The sequence below is a fragment of the Ornithodoros turicata genome, chromosome 1, assembly GCF_037126465.1.
Source record: "Ornithodoros turicata isolate Travis chromosome 1, ASM3712646v1, whole genome shotgun sequence".
NCBI lineage: Eukaryota > Metazoa > Arthropoda > Arachnida > Ixodida > Argasidae > Ornithodoros > Ornithodoros turicata.
Window position 1 is genome coordinate 206,354,340 of NC_088201.1, and position 15,031 is coordinate 206,369,370.

The 15,031-nt window shown below is 44.5% G+C and overlaps 1 protein-coding gene across 1 annotated transcript in view; it reads left to right on the forward strand.

Moving 5' to 3' along the window:
* Positions 1 to 8,797: 8,797 nt before the first annotated feature.
* The window catches only part of LOC135393930 (uncharacterized), a 34,661-nt gene continuing 28,427 nt past the window's right edge, over positions 8,798 to 15,031 (forward strand). The window contains exons 1-11 of the mRNA XM_064624287.1: positions 8,798 to 8,804; positions 11,240 to 11,331; positions 11,474 to 11,684; positions 11,859 to 11,942; positions 12,124 to 12,213; positions 12,343 to 12,432; positions 12,631 to 12,720; positions 12,937 to 12,975; positions 13,092 to 13,144; positions 14,027 to 14,249; positions 14,429 to 14,499. Coding sequence (XP_064480357.1) covers positions 8,798 to 8,804; positions 11,240 to 11,331; positions 11,474 to 11,684; positions 11,859 to 11,942; positions 12,124 to 12,213; positions 12,343 to 12,432; positions 12,631 to 12,720; positions 12,937 to 12,975; positions 13,092 to 13,144; positions 14,027 to 14,249; positions 14,429 to 14,499 — 1,050 coding nt within the window. The remainder of the gene's footprint in view (positions 8,805 to 11,239; positions 11,332 to 11,473; positions 11,685 to 11,858; positions 11,943 to 12,123; positions 12,214 to 12,342; positions 12,433 to 12,630; positions 12,721 to 12,936; positions 12,976 to 13,091; positions 13,145 to 14,026; positions 14,250 to 14,428; positions 14,500 to 15,031) is intronic.

The following is a 15,031-nucleotide window of genomic DNA, read 5'->3' on the forward strand; positions in this document are numbered from 1 at the left end:
CGTCGAAAAGAACTTGTTACGAGTTAAGTTACCGCGTGTAAAATGTAACTAAGTTAATAACGAAGTTCTTCGGCCTAAAATATAACTCGCAGTTATTGAGTGACTTAAAAAAAGGACGAATTGCTTCCAAGTTACTTCGGACACGAAGTAACACTACACAGGCGCAGCCCGCCGTGAGCGGCTGAGTTAAACCTTGAGTTACCTGCGGAGGAATGCAACACGCTTAGATCGTCTTCATTTATATCCAGCAATGTACCTCTTTCTGTGTGTAAACATATAACGTCACAGCGTTCGACAGAGCCACAAATTTGGTAGAGTTGAACTACGCTGAAAGCTGGATGTGAACAAGGTCGCGCCGAAAGCCACGGTCTTGAGGGGATTACGATGATCCCTGCTTTTCGTTCAATACGAGGTAGCGAACAGGTGCGCGTTCGTGGAACCCAGCCCCCTCCTTCCGATTTATTTCGGTTTCAGTGTACCTACAAGCGTCATAATGACGTTTCTTTGGTAGAGATCTACTGAAACGCTTTGCATCTTACCCCTCTGGGCGCACAATGGTTCAGCTTCATTGCAATGGCAGCGGTTCATATTACCCGAATAAAATACTGTCATTGATTGAATATGTATGGCTGATATATAATATGATATATTTATGGCAAAAGATGCCGTGAAGGAACCGGACAGAAAGCAAGACAATATGTGCACGTGAGTGAAAAGCAAATTAAAAGTAATTTGGAACGTGACTTAACTTATTTCGCGAAAGCTACCTGGTAATAGGAACGAGTTCCTCTGAAACTTACCACGACGCCATAGTACCGAGTTCAGTTACAAGTTACAAAAAAAAAAAAAGAACGTAGTTACCTCGAACTCTGGATTTAACTGCCTTTTTATTCGGCAGTCCAAGGCTACCACCTGGATATTCTGCGTCTTGGAAAGTCTTCCCTTGGAGAGCAAATGAAATGATTGCCTCTTTGTTTGTTTGACGTGCTGCTTTGTGGACACATGCAAAGGGGCGTATCTCAAAGGTGTGGACCGTTGCACTGATTGTGAGATTGAGCTGCACAAAATATTTAGTTACAATTACTTACATGTGCAAACGACTTGCGCCACTACGTTTCCCCTCCCCCCCCCCAGTCGAAAAACACAACAGAAATCTTTGTCGTCACGACAAACATTTCTGTTGTAACGACAGCAATTCTGTCGTTACTACAAAAATTTCTGTCGTCACGACAGACTAGTCTGTCGTCACCACAAAGATTTCTGTCGTCACAACAGAAAAGTCTGTCGTCATTACAAAAATTTCTGTCGTAACTGAAAAATTTCTGTCGTCACGACACACAGGTCTGTCGTCGCTACAAATTTTTTTTTTGTCGTCATGACAGAGAGGTCTGTCGTTATGTCGTCGCTACAAAATTTTTTTGTCGTTACGACAGACAGGTCTGTCATTATGTTGTCGCTATTAAAAATTTTGTCGTCATGACAGACAGGGCTGTCGTCACTACAAAAGTTTGTCGTCTCTGACAAAAATGTCAAATTTTTGTTGTCTCAAAGGCTTGTTTGTCGTCTGAGTGCTTTTGTGGATGGAAGGAAGTGCAATTTCTGTGCGGCCTTTCGAGCGACTACCAAGTATTGATAACTTTCAGACTCAGTCGAAAGATACAACAGAAATTCCTGCAGTTACAACAGAAGTTTTTGTCATTACGACACAGACCTCTGTAGTAACAACAGGGTGACCTGTCGTACGACAGACAGCTTTGTCGTGACGAGAAAACTTTCCGCAGATTTTGACACCCACTTTGTCGTTACAACAAAACTTTCTGTACTTGTCTATAAAAACCTTGTCGTCACTACAACATCTTCTGTTGCAGCTGCAGGATCTCCTGTCGTACTACAATAAAGTCTGTCGCAGTAACAGGACCTCCTGTCGTACTACAAAACTTTCTGTAGTTGCGGCAAATAGCCTTGTCGTCAATTCCAAAATTGTTGTTGCAGGGACAGCTAGGACCTCCTGTCCTACTACAATTTTTTTTGTTGTACGACAGGAGGTCCTGTCGCTGTGACAAAAAGTTTTGTAGTACGACAGGACCTCGTGTCATATGTTTCAGCGACAGGACATCTGTTCTACCACAAACATCTTTGTCGTGACGACAAAGCTTCCTGTGCTGTGGTTAAGTCTTGCTCTCATTATGAAAAAATTTTCATCATCACTACAAAAACTTTCATCGCCATATATACTTCCAGTCATGACAGACACTCCTGCCATGGGTACTTGCTAAACATGACCCTCCATTGATTTGGCATCTGCTTTGAGTTGTTTGATAATCGTAAACGCAGTCAATTTATTGACAATGTGTTGAAATAGATGCTGCGTCTGTGCTACGCAATGCCAGCGCATACACCTACAAGTACACGATAACAGCTAGTAGCCTCGTATTAAAACCATACTAGTCGTTTGTGCGAATAAAAGCACTAAAATGCCAAAAAAACTTGTGTTTAGATGAAAGTCCATGTTTCAATTGTACAGACTGATTTTTCTACACCTCTTATCAATGACTGGAAACAATACCCTTTTTTAAAGTTCGGTTTTGGTCGAGAACAAACAGCAGTGCCAGATTTACAGTGGTGGCGGCCCCGGGGCACTGTGTTGTGGAGGCTCCGTCGTGTATTCTATGTCTATCCAATGTGTTATGCGGGGTCGATATGCGTTGCCGGAGGACACATTTTTGCCAAGTTTCCGTTTCAGGGATACGTTTAAGGCATGCAAACCACATTTCGCTTGGACAAGATCATTACTGGTGGGGCCCCGGGGCAAGTGCCCCGTCTAAATCTGGCACTGGCGAACAGTGAAAATAAAGCTTTCAAATCAGCTAAAATCAGTTCACTATCTTCAAGGTGGTGACATCAGGGACGAAACACGACTTGTACTGCAATACACGAATGTGAATTTGCTTTTAATGAAGTAAGGCTTTTAGCACTTTACGATAGGGAAAAAAAGAGTCAAGATTTTCCAGGAAGATTGCTTCAGGCATAGATTGCCACCTACTGCAAAAATCTGGCATCCTGTGCCCACGACACACCACGTGCTGCCATGCCACTCGTCTCCTTTCCCTGGCGGCTTCTATGTCGGGGGACACCGTGTTAAATTTAGTGCACAATAATTAGCGCAAAAGCAGGAAACTGCAGGGCTTACACCTGCCCTGGTTAATAGGTACCTGCTTCAGTTTTCTTTTTTTTTTAATCAGCGGTTTAAAAACAACTTTGGCTTATTCAATTATGTCCCAGGAAACAACAGTAGGTAGTAACTTGTGGTTCCGGCACAGTTACAGTTCCAATTACTACGCCGCCCACCCCAGAAAGGCAGAAAGGAGGCGCCGCATCAGTAGCAGCAGTAGAGGACATTCCTACCATCGCATAACGAAATTGACAGTGCATGCTAGGAAGCCAAGTAATGCAAGCATAAAGAATGGGCACATCAAGGAGCGAAACAACTTGCAAGAAAGGCAATGGTACAATGCATGCAATACAAAGAAGTATACTAGGGTGCTCTGTAATACAGCTGAATATAACTGCACATTCAAGAAAAAGCACTTTGATATGCCACAGAAGTAGTTGATGAAACAAATAAAAAAAATGGGCAAAAAGAAATGTTCAGCACAAGCGAGTGTGGCAAAAAGATAACCGATTCTGCTTCCCACTCATCAGGTTCTTATTGACACAAACACATACACACACATGTATCGCATCAATTGCACCACCACTGTGCTAGTCAGTTAACCCTGTATGTGTTTGGAATCTCGCACACATAACAGGTGTCTGCTCCTTCAAAGAACACGCACTGAGCAGACACATCATCTTGCGAATACAACTTGAGGTTTCTTCCCGGAGGAGGGCGATAGCACTGATGCATATATTTCACATTTGGGAATCTGCATTCTGACAAGATGATCTCTTCGCAGACAAGAAGAATCTTCCGAGTCTCCAATAGTGCTGAGCAAATGTCAGAAAGCAGACAGTAGCTGCCGTATCTCATCTTCACGCAGGAAGAGCATGTTTTCGTGGCTCGCGCGTACGATGTCGTATGAAACTTCACAGCGTGGACAACAAGACGAGAATTGTGGGTCATGCTTGGCACTCTTCCGTACTTCTCAATGAAGAGTTCCTCTACTGAACTGCTGACTTGCATTGACAGCAATAGCGCACCAAGGACACAGGCTTGTATTTGCACAATTGTCTGCGCATTGACAATATCGCTTTTCCGCGACTGCAGTGAAGGCGACAGTTCCACAAACTTAGCTGCTGTGCTGAGCCATGATTTCATAATGCAGCGCTCCGCAATCTGGAGGGGCACACCTTGCGCAGCCTTCACTAGCTTTACAAGTTGCCCATTTCCGTTCTCAAATGGGAAGGTCGAGGTACCCCACAATGGGCCCAGCATCTCTACACTCTGTGTGATATGAAGAAGCCGGTGCACATTGAAGGTTGCAGCGCTGGCTCCATATAATGTGTATACCCTGGCAACGAACGACGAGAGGAGCTCCTCCGCCTCCTCGAGGTTGGCATCTGTTACAGATGCTTGCAGGAGAGTAAACACTGCCTGGCAAAGCATTGTAAAGTGGTTGAAGTACGCAGTGGGAAGTACTCCCCTCAAACATGGCAACGAATAGAAGAGCAGCCAGTACATCCATTCAGTTGCCTTCCAGTGCGCCCTGTCACTCAGCCGTCGTGGGAGCCGACAAAACGACATTGGAGGCCTTATCTTCAAAATGCTGTCATCCAACTCACGGATATGCCGTCCAATGTAATATGCCTGCCCAACAGCAGACAGCCATAATTCTGTTAGCTGCCCTGTCACACCTTCAAGCACACAGTGCATGACATCAGGAGGCACGCACCATACAAGATTAAATCCTGGCAACTGAATCAGTGGTGATGGCCCTTTTACTCCGTGAGATGGCACTCCTCGTTGGAATGCTTCCTGCATGTCGTTCAGTAGGCTCCTGTGTGTGCGTGCTGGGGCTGGGCTCCTGCTTGGAATGTAACGAAGAACCCCTAAAAAAAGTGCTGATTAGAATCCTCACTACAAAGAGAAAAACTCACACTCCAACATGAAGTTTTATGAGTACACGTGGGAACTGTCATTATGCGCAAATGGCATGCACCAATGATTGCTTCAGATGCAAACTATTATGTAAGCAGATAGGTAAATGAAGAATACAGTGCTGGTATGTGTAACAGGTACGTGGCATCTTAGCTTTTGTACGCTGCAAAGCTTGTATGCTGTAATCACGAAACAACAAAAATTGCAGCTCTGCGACTGGTTGTCACAATAGTAGCCTGAATCCGACGAATTTAGTTTCACTCGGTAAAACCCAATGATTTGTGGAAGGGGGAGGAAGCACCCACTTTCTACCCAATTCATGTGTGAAAATATCACGAGATTCTTGTCTCCCGAATTGGAAATATCATAAAGCCTGAAGACGAGGAACCCTATTCATAAGCCACTGAAGCAAAATGGAGGAAATCACAAACAGAGGGAATAGTGATCAAGATACTTTCTAGAACCTAAAGTACATAATTTGTTTCAGAGGAAGAGATCAGTAAGGCAGTAGGTAACTTACCGTCAACAACAGTTCCTTCTTCAAGGCACCAGGAGCACCCAAAGTACCCATTAAATTGTTTCATGTTTAATAAGGCTGCTCTGGCTGGTGAGTCCACACAGCAACAGACAGCATAAACATGTGACATCATTGTTCTGCCAGCGTGCTGCCAGGGTATGCTGCCGATGTTGTTGAATGCGTCAACAAAAGTCTTTATGAACAGGTGTGCTGGAGGGTGCTGTCTCCCAAACCACAGTGCTCCAACGATGAGTTCGTGAAAGCGTATGTCAAAGGGAAGTTCGTTAAGAAGCAGCTGGATTGGCCACATGCTGGATTTCCCGGACTGAAACACTGGGGACCCATCAGTGTTCAGAGTGAGTGTAATATCACACCACTTCATGCACAGCCGATGTCTGATGCTTTTATAGAGGCGTCCATCGGTGATGTCTCTGTACACCCCGTAGGCAGTTGGCCGAAGTTTCGTGAGTGTCTCGTACAAATACCGACTGTGACGTCCTATAACATCGTACAACTGACGTTTCAAGTCAAAAATTAGGAAGAAGTTCCCTTTGCTGATCAGTTGCTGCATTCTGTGTGATGCCTAACACTCAGTGCACGTGAACCTTTGGGACTTGCTGTTTGTTGTTTTTAGACCGAGGTAGCCCATGCAAGTGGGACAGAAGAAGTGCCTGTTAAGAGATTTCATGCGGTCCTGCCAGAGCTTTCGAAAGAGGTATTTCGTGTCTGGGACCACGTCTGCACCGCACAGGGTATTTATCAGCTTCAAGAGGCCTTCGACTTGCGACCATGACAATCCAGCATGCACAACGTAAGACAGAATAAGCAGCAGTGCTTGGGCCTTTGTTATGGCCTGGTTTGGCAAGGTTTCGTTTGAGCACTTTTCAAAAAAGCTTTTCACCTCACTGTCATCTAAGGAAGAGCTAGCATCGCTTTCCTCGTCCGAGGGCGATAAATTCTCGCCGTCATTGCCACTCACATAAGGTTGAAAATCGGAATATTCAACATTCGCTGCGTCACTTTCTCGCGCTTGGCTGTCATTACCTGGCCGCGTTTCACTGTCAGTCGATGGGTGAACATCACTTTCGTTGACATCGTTTAGCACGTCTATCTGACGCTCGCTCTCGTCGCACGGTCTGCTACCACTGTTTGTACCCCTTTCCTTAGGTTGTCTGACGCGTTGGTTGTGCAGAGTCTGCTTGGGAATATGACACGACACTCCGGGTTCCAGATACCGGCGGTACCGCTTTGTTGGTTGCGTGGTCATTGTTTTGCGAAGGTGACAGGTCGAACAAAGAAATATGGGCTGCAGTTCCGGCGCTCTGTTGCAGAGCAAGAGAGTCACTGTACTGTCGTACGAGCAGAGATTTTCTCTATGTATTATAACCAGACGGAGTGGCAAGATGACTCATATTCTTCGGATAGATGGCCAAATGCACACAACAACTACAACAACTCTACGATCTTATTATTGTAATGATGATGGATGGGTGGATGGATTGTTGGTGCACCCACAATGAATGGTAATCACCAGTGTTGCCAGTTCCACCAGTTCTCTCCTGGGCTTGTAAGGAAGGCGGCGTGGACGAGAAAAGAAAACTGACGTGTGCGACTTGACAACTTTGTTCATTTTCATGGCAAAATGGCAAAATAGCGAAAAAGATGTTCTTTGGCCCCATATATTTCCATGCCATAAACTTCGAGTAATTTCTATAACAAATGAGAACTGACAAAAAGAAACGTTCCAAGTAGACCAAGTAGTAGACCAAAGAAATTAGCCGATGCAGAAACGACGGACGGGAAGTAAAATGTCATCATATACATAGAATAATATGTAAAATTGTTTGGCTATAGCGAAACGAAGCTGTGAACGATAACGGAAGCTGAGTTAGGTTATTTGGAAATTAATATAATTGAGTTTTTTTTTCTCTCTTTTTTGGAAGTGTTACGCAGTACACTGATCTTGGTTCTTGTACAGCATTGTGCATTTAGCGAAAGAGACGGTTTATAATGTCTCGGACGTCTGGGTAACTGCACAATTTAATAAAAAAGGTTGCAAGACTCCATGGGTACATGTATTATTTATTTCTGCGGCTTTTGAGTTACTACTTTTTTCGCGGCTCAAATTTTGCGCCCTCTATAGTAACAGCTCTAGCCAAGTGTGGCCAAGCCTGGACGGTCCCATAGCGGCAGTTTCCACTTCCTCCATAGTTCTGCCCGGCTGAGCTACACGTGCTTTTCTTCTTTCTCGGTTTTTTGTTGTCACCTGCCGCTATGTTTCTTTTAATTCAATATGAAGACGAACAAAAGAAGCATGTGGTTACGCATGACGCGATTGTCAACTTCGATCCAGTGGACATCGACGATTTTGACAAGCGTAAACTTTATGATGCTTATTGGGAAGGGGACGATTCGACGTGTCCTGGTTTCTACAAGGCTTATATCTTACATATGACAGGTAACCCCAAGAACACACTGTCATCCCAGGACTATCCTAAGGTTGTCAGATGGGGACAGGTATGGCATCCCTAGGATGTCAAAATCTGATCCTCAGAATGTCATAATACTGCCACTTTGGCATATGAGATGACGTCCCCGAGGCTGTCCCTCGCCCATCATCAGGGACCAGTTTAGGACAGTTTAAGTACACATGAAGGACAATGCTTTCCGTCAATTCTCTGCTTTGATTTGTTTTATGTATTTTGTGTTTTCTGGCACGCACATCCGCCAAGTGCTTACACAAGTTGCACCAAATTGCAATGACACCAAAGTTATGGGAGCGTTTTTGTTGTTCCTGTGGGAAACAGAATCTTGTGAAGGACACCAAGTCTGAGAAATCCTCATAAGGGTGGGACAAGCCTTAAAGGGAGAATCCGCATAAGGTCCCTTCCGAGATTTTCGAATATTCGTCACCTTTAGCCATCAACGACCATGCCTGTAAAATATCTCCTTCGAAAACTGAGTCAAACTTGATAAAAATGATTTTCTTCTATGACGCGCTCGGTGACAGGGTAGTGCGAGCCACGAGCGCTTTTCTGCAAGAAACACCGAGCGTGATGTAAGTCGCGAGATATCCCGCGCTGTCCGCCTTGCTTTGCTGTGTGTTTTGGCAGTTTTGACGAAGGAAATTTTCCGTAGCAATTGTGTTCGTTACGTCGCACACTGATCTTACACCCACCACGATGGCCGGTAAGACATGCTGTATAATCAGTTGTGGCAACAGGTCGGATACAAGAACAGACGTAGCATCTTTCCAGTTTCCGAAGGCCAAACAACGTCGTTTGGAGTGGGAAATGGCGCTGCGCAAAATCAAGTGGAGGAAGACCAGATTGAGAACGATATGTTCTCATCATTTTGAGCCAGGAATGGTCGACACGAAAAGACGGCTCATGCGGGAACTCGGAGTGGCACCTGCGGGCACCTGCGGGATGCACCGACCGCACGTGCACCTGCAACATGTTTCATATTACGCGTGCACCCGTGGCACTTGTACAGGGTGTCCCAGAAAACGTGTCATTGAATTATAATAAAAAAACTACGCCACCTAGAATCATGCGGTCAACAGCATTTGTTCTTATTAGTTTTTGCCACCTCCTAATGTGAATGTCATTACTCCAAGTTTAATTATGTAAATATTTGCGAACTGAACTCGGAAATTTGCCAAGTAAAGGGCACTTTTTTACCCCACCAATATGAAGAGCGTGCCGAATACACTCAAATTCATGATAATTCACAGTGATATTCACGAGCTATTCCATCGGAAAAAATAGTCGAATATCATGCTTTTCGGAGCACCGGACCATAGCGCGCGATGACTTTTTGAGTGCAATCGCTCTCAGTGCGACGAAAGGAGGTTCCGAAGCCAGCCCACAGAGTGATAGTAGAAAAAGTAACAGTTCCTAAAATTGGGAGAGGGAAAGCAAAATCCCAGCGAAAGTCGGACATGATAAGCCGTGCCTGTTTTATCTGTTTCTGCGATGACGGGGAGGGCTGGGTTTCCAACCTCCTTTCGTCGGACTGACAAAGATTGCGCTGAAAAATTCATCGTGCGCTATTCTGTGCGACCTCCGTAGAGTATGATGTTCGGCTATTTTCTCCGATGGGATAGCTCCTGAATATCCCTGTCAATTATCATTAATTTGACTAAATTAGACACGCTCTTCACATTGGCGGGGTTACAAAGTTACCTTTACTAGGCAAATTTCCGACTTAAGCTCGCAAAAATTTACATAATTAAACTTACGTTACACGACATTCATATGAGGAGGTGGCAAAAACCCAGTAAGAACAAATGCCATTGACCGCATGACTCTAGTTGGTGTAGTTTTTTTATTATAATTCAATGACACGTTTTCTGGGACACCCTGTATAAGAATGTGCGACAACCTATTAGAAACTCATCATTAGTTACTCCGAGTTCGACAGTCTTCAGTGTATGGGTCCGAGGCCTCGGTTTCAAGCGACGCGCGCACTGGTACAGGGTCCGTCGAATACGGCGAGTCGTTGTGGTTTATGGTGGCGGTCAAGTCATTCTCCTCATTAGAATACACGTCTGAATCGGGCTGAAGTCCCGTGGAGTTCTATTCTGATGCGGAGTCGGTTTCCATGACTGCACGTTGACCGTAACTTGCTTCCTGGCGTCTTCAATGCAATACAACACATGGGAATCACGGCAGACGAATCTCGCGACTGACGTCACGGCGTGGCGCTCCTCGATTCCGATGCCACCGCCTGCTCTCATAGTTTCGGTTTCGCTTTATCGTTTTCGCTGTTTATAAATTATACGCGCACATTTATACGAAACGGGGGCTGTTGTCAGCATCTGGGGGGTGGCCTCTGCTGAAATCAACTTTCACTTAATTTTGGGCACAACCGTTGCGGACCCTCCCTTTAAGCTTGCCCACTCGGAAACCCACTGCGAAAAGTACTAGAATTCTCTTCCGAAGCCGAAACAGATACCATTTGTGGCTTATAACGCGTCACTCCGTAAATACGGGAGTCCTGCTAGCCTGCTACGCAAAACGAAGGGTGAGCTCTCAATGCTTCTTTCGATTACGCAAAGAAGAAATACTCAAAGCGAGGAATGGATTGAAATATTAGGTTTGCCTCATTCCAAAATCTATGTTTCTTACTCACGTTGGTTTGAGACATTCAGGTAGGAACTTTGAAAGTCAAAAGTAGTGCGACAGCATCGTGCGTTTCTGTTCTTTCCACGAGAAATCGTTCATGTATCATAGACAGTCATTCTTTTTGGCGGCAGGGAATTTTCCGCTGGGCCACCCTTTATTTAAGAAAAATCTCAGTCAGGTCCCAGGATCTGCCCAAAAACAAAACAAATGTGTTTAGGGAGTCTGAGCACGTAAACTAAACAAAATACTATTTCTCGTCCCCCTAGCTACCCGCAGGGACGGGCACAGGACGTACCTGAATGACTCTTCACGGACGGTCCGCGAGTGTTATCCTCAGGACGTTATGGGCATACACCTCGAAGGACGAGGACACGATGACACTGTGGGGACATCCCGAGGACCATGTGTGTTCTTGGGGAAGAGCAGTAGATTTTACGGAACTTTTTTTGGTTAGACACATCATCGCGTACATCTTTCGAAATACGTACATTGCAGAAACAGAAGAGGAGATGAGCACCTTGCACAAGAACAGGTGTAAAGCACCTCAGAAGCCACGTTCGGCAGTTGACGTCCAAGTGAGGAAGAAGGTAGGAGTGAAAAACTTTTTCTTTGTTGTTTAAACGTATGCTGCGCTGCTTTTGCACATTTAAGTTGGCTAGGAGCGGTGGCTGTTGTGTGCGCGCGGCGTTCGTGCGCTGTGTACGCTAACAAAAGTTTTGCACGTTTCAGGCAAAGATTGACAAACAGGCGAGGAGTCACGCAAAAAGGTCAGCAGAAGCACACATGCTTTGTTCTGCTGGTTTGGAGAACAGGCCCTCAAAGCAGAATAAAGTTCAAGAACTGGAAAAGGAAGTTCAACGCTTGCAGGGAGAAGTCGCCACATTGACTGATCTCAACAGGAAACTACAAAAGGCACTCTGCTCAAAGATATTTGAAGCTGGTGAGGAAAATGACGTTTTTATTTGTGAAACTTCATACACTCACGACCTGTAAAAATTCAGAATTTGTGGTCCATCGTGAATACAACTAATTAGTATCACAAATAATTAATTACTACCTATATTGGTTCATAATGTAAAGGAATTACGCCTAACAAAACATTTTCATTTGCAAGAAGCAGTGGAGAACTCGAAGAAGGGCTGTGTCAGCCCTGCACGGTTGCAACCATACACGACAACCCCACATCCTGTGGCACAGAGTAAGATGATCTTGTTAATGTTTGAACAAGTCTGCTAAGTTGCTTTTGCATGCAGACAAAAGCAGTGCCAAAAAATTCTTAAGCTGATACACCTAGCTCTGATTAGTAGTACAATTCTGTAACTTCGTAGCTCCGTGTTATTGTATTGATACATATGTTTAAACGGCTTCCTTATTATCAGCAGTGTCCCCTCCATGTGAACAAGCGTGCCGGACAGCAGTGGTACAGTCTGCCCCGATATCCCTCGTAGGAGCTTCAAATGCAATGACTGGTAATGGTTCATGCCAGACTTATTACCCCAGTAGGGGTGTAGTCATGCAGTCAAAGGCCACATTCATACTGGTCAACTTTCTCTGCAAACTGTAATTATTTATCTAAAAAGTTCCTTTACAAATAACAGTGCCAGACGCTAGTCATGACAGGCACAACGCGACCGCGACGCTGCCAGCCCCAGCTTCCAGTTCCAACAGCAGCCCAGCTGTGATAACTAGTAAGCTTGTAGATACGAACCTTTCTTTTTTTTTTGGTTACCATATGTTTATTAGGCAGGATGACGAATTGTACACAAAGCACAATGAAATGTATGAAGAATAGCCTACTTTGAGTTTGCTTTAAGCTGCTTGGTAGTGAATAGCTAAGTGCGATAATGACTTGTACACGTTTAAAAATATCCCTTTGTGAACAACAGTGGATGGGGTGAGCCAGAGTGTACGCAGTGCAACCGAGGTGCAACCGGCCCCAGCTCCGCATGTTATTAGTGTCCCCTCCGTGACAACTGGTAAGACTGCACGCCTAACACAACTTTCACCGTATTAGTCTCATATGCTATACTTCAGTCATGGGTAAGGTTATGTTCAGCTTGAGACAAAAGCTTGCGGAGCTTCAGGTTGACATATTTTTCCATCTGTGTGACAACCATGAGGCCGATGGCAACTGACAACCGCAGGTTGCTGGCACATATTTTCAATTTCAATGACAGAACTTTTTTTGTCAGGTGCGCGTGATCAACAGACAAGCATCCGTCCCACCAAAGGTGCACTATTGTGATAATTATGCCTTTTAATCAAAGCACTTGCATGTGGCCATATTCTGGTGAAATGCATGTATGTTTTCAAGTCATACGTGAAGTGCTACACATTATTCTTTCAGGTCTTTTCGTCCCTCAGGAGCGATTTCAGCCGACAACCACAGAGGATGGCCTGGTATGCATTGAGTTCATTGGGTGCAGTGCCTTTCATTGTGTCTCGGCTTTGATAACAGAATTACTTACTGAATGCTTATTTATGCTCAGGCTTCGTTCTTCGTGGATTCTGTCCACCAGCTTCCCTGCATCTACGCTATTTTATAATTTATTTATGTATCTCTTTTAACTCCAAATTTTCACTGTATCTACAGTACCTACAGCACACTTCAGTCTTGGGTAAGGTTATGTACAGCTTGGGACAAAAGTTTGCGGAGCTTCAGGTTGACATATTTTTTCATCTGTCGGACAACCACGAGGCCGATGGCAGCTGACAACCGCGGGTGCATAAGAAGCCCAGGCTGCTGTTTGTAATGGAGTCTGCCTATTTTCACTAGTATGACGTCGGTTCAATAAGGGTATATGCCAACCTGGTGTTTTGTAAACCTCTGTCCCAAGCAGCACTGCTATTAATTAGGGCATTGGGAGAGCGGTTGAGTTGTGATGGAGACTTGAACTGACAGCTCTCTGATTTCTGGTCATGTGTGCTACCAATTACTCAACACCAACATGGGAATGGCTTTGCCTGACTATCTTAACAAGGCGTTGGCAGGTTGACGAGAGCACAATATGAGTATGTTGTAATCAGTAACACACTTGACCAGAAACTGAATCTGTGGATTCAAGCTCCTACTAGCACTCACTGGGTCTTTGTCAACTTTAAATAATATCATGAATTTGCTTGGACATTTATGAGGCATGTGTTTGTGCTGTCTTAATGGTTATCTCAGCATCTTCTATTTGTACGCGTATGTTACTCTTTCGCTGTTCTGGCAGCACATGAGTCTCTTGTTTTAACTTCTTTTATCACTTTGGTAATACCTGTTCCTCTGATATGGCATAGGTACAACTTGGCGAGGGCATCTTTGTGAGCTCCGACACATGGACACACCTGATGCAGCAGCCAGCAGACGCTGCGTTTTGCAAGCGTCTCGCTGTTGCACTGTGGGGAAACGAGACACTTGCACAACGCAGTGTCACAGGGAAGCAATCCAATAAAGATGTTTCGAAAGGAAAGACAGCAGTCTACCCACAATTGTCACCACTAAAGGTGACCTGCATGTCATGTGAGTACATGCAGTTCCCTTGTTTTTACACTTTGCTATGCATGGCTTGCTAATTTACTTTTGGAGTATGTCAGAGATTTTTAAAGTGAGTTGGACATCACATTTCCTGTTGCACTGTTCTCACTACATTTGAGTAGTGAAATGAAATTGAAATTCAAATTTTGCAATGTTTCTTCTAGCTGCCTTATCGCATCACCTGCTGTCAAAGGGGTGCAGCACAGAAGAAGCACCAAAGCGGCACAAACAACTGGTACGCTACCTTGCGCAGAAGTATGCGGATCTCCGACGTTAAAATGGTAAGGAGTATGTAAAACTTGCACACATTTTTGTTACTGTGGAAGCATTGCACTTCTCTTTGAAATGCTACGTTGCCCCAGCAAATGTTATGTGTTTGCTGTTGCTGCCATTTTCCTGTTTAGTGCTTGTGTGCCATAGCTTGTCAGTGTTTCGATACTCCCTGAAGCATGAACTTTTCTTTTACAGTTCAGGGGGTTAAAATTTTCAATTTAAAAACCTATTCAGGATTCATGGCACTTAAAGTGGAAAACATTTGCACACCAAGCATTTCATGAAGAGTCAGGGATCAAAACACGGGTTTAAGCGAGTTTTTTTTTTAAAATGTATTTTACCACATGATCGTAAAATGGTAACGCATGGTTACAATATGTTGATGAACCACAAATTGAACCACCGAGCCGTCTTTTTCCTTCCAGTGTAGACTGCATATAACAAGTTAACAAGGTTTAGCTTGAGTGGAGTTCACCAAATGCTATTTGGTTTAT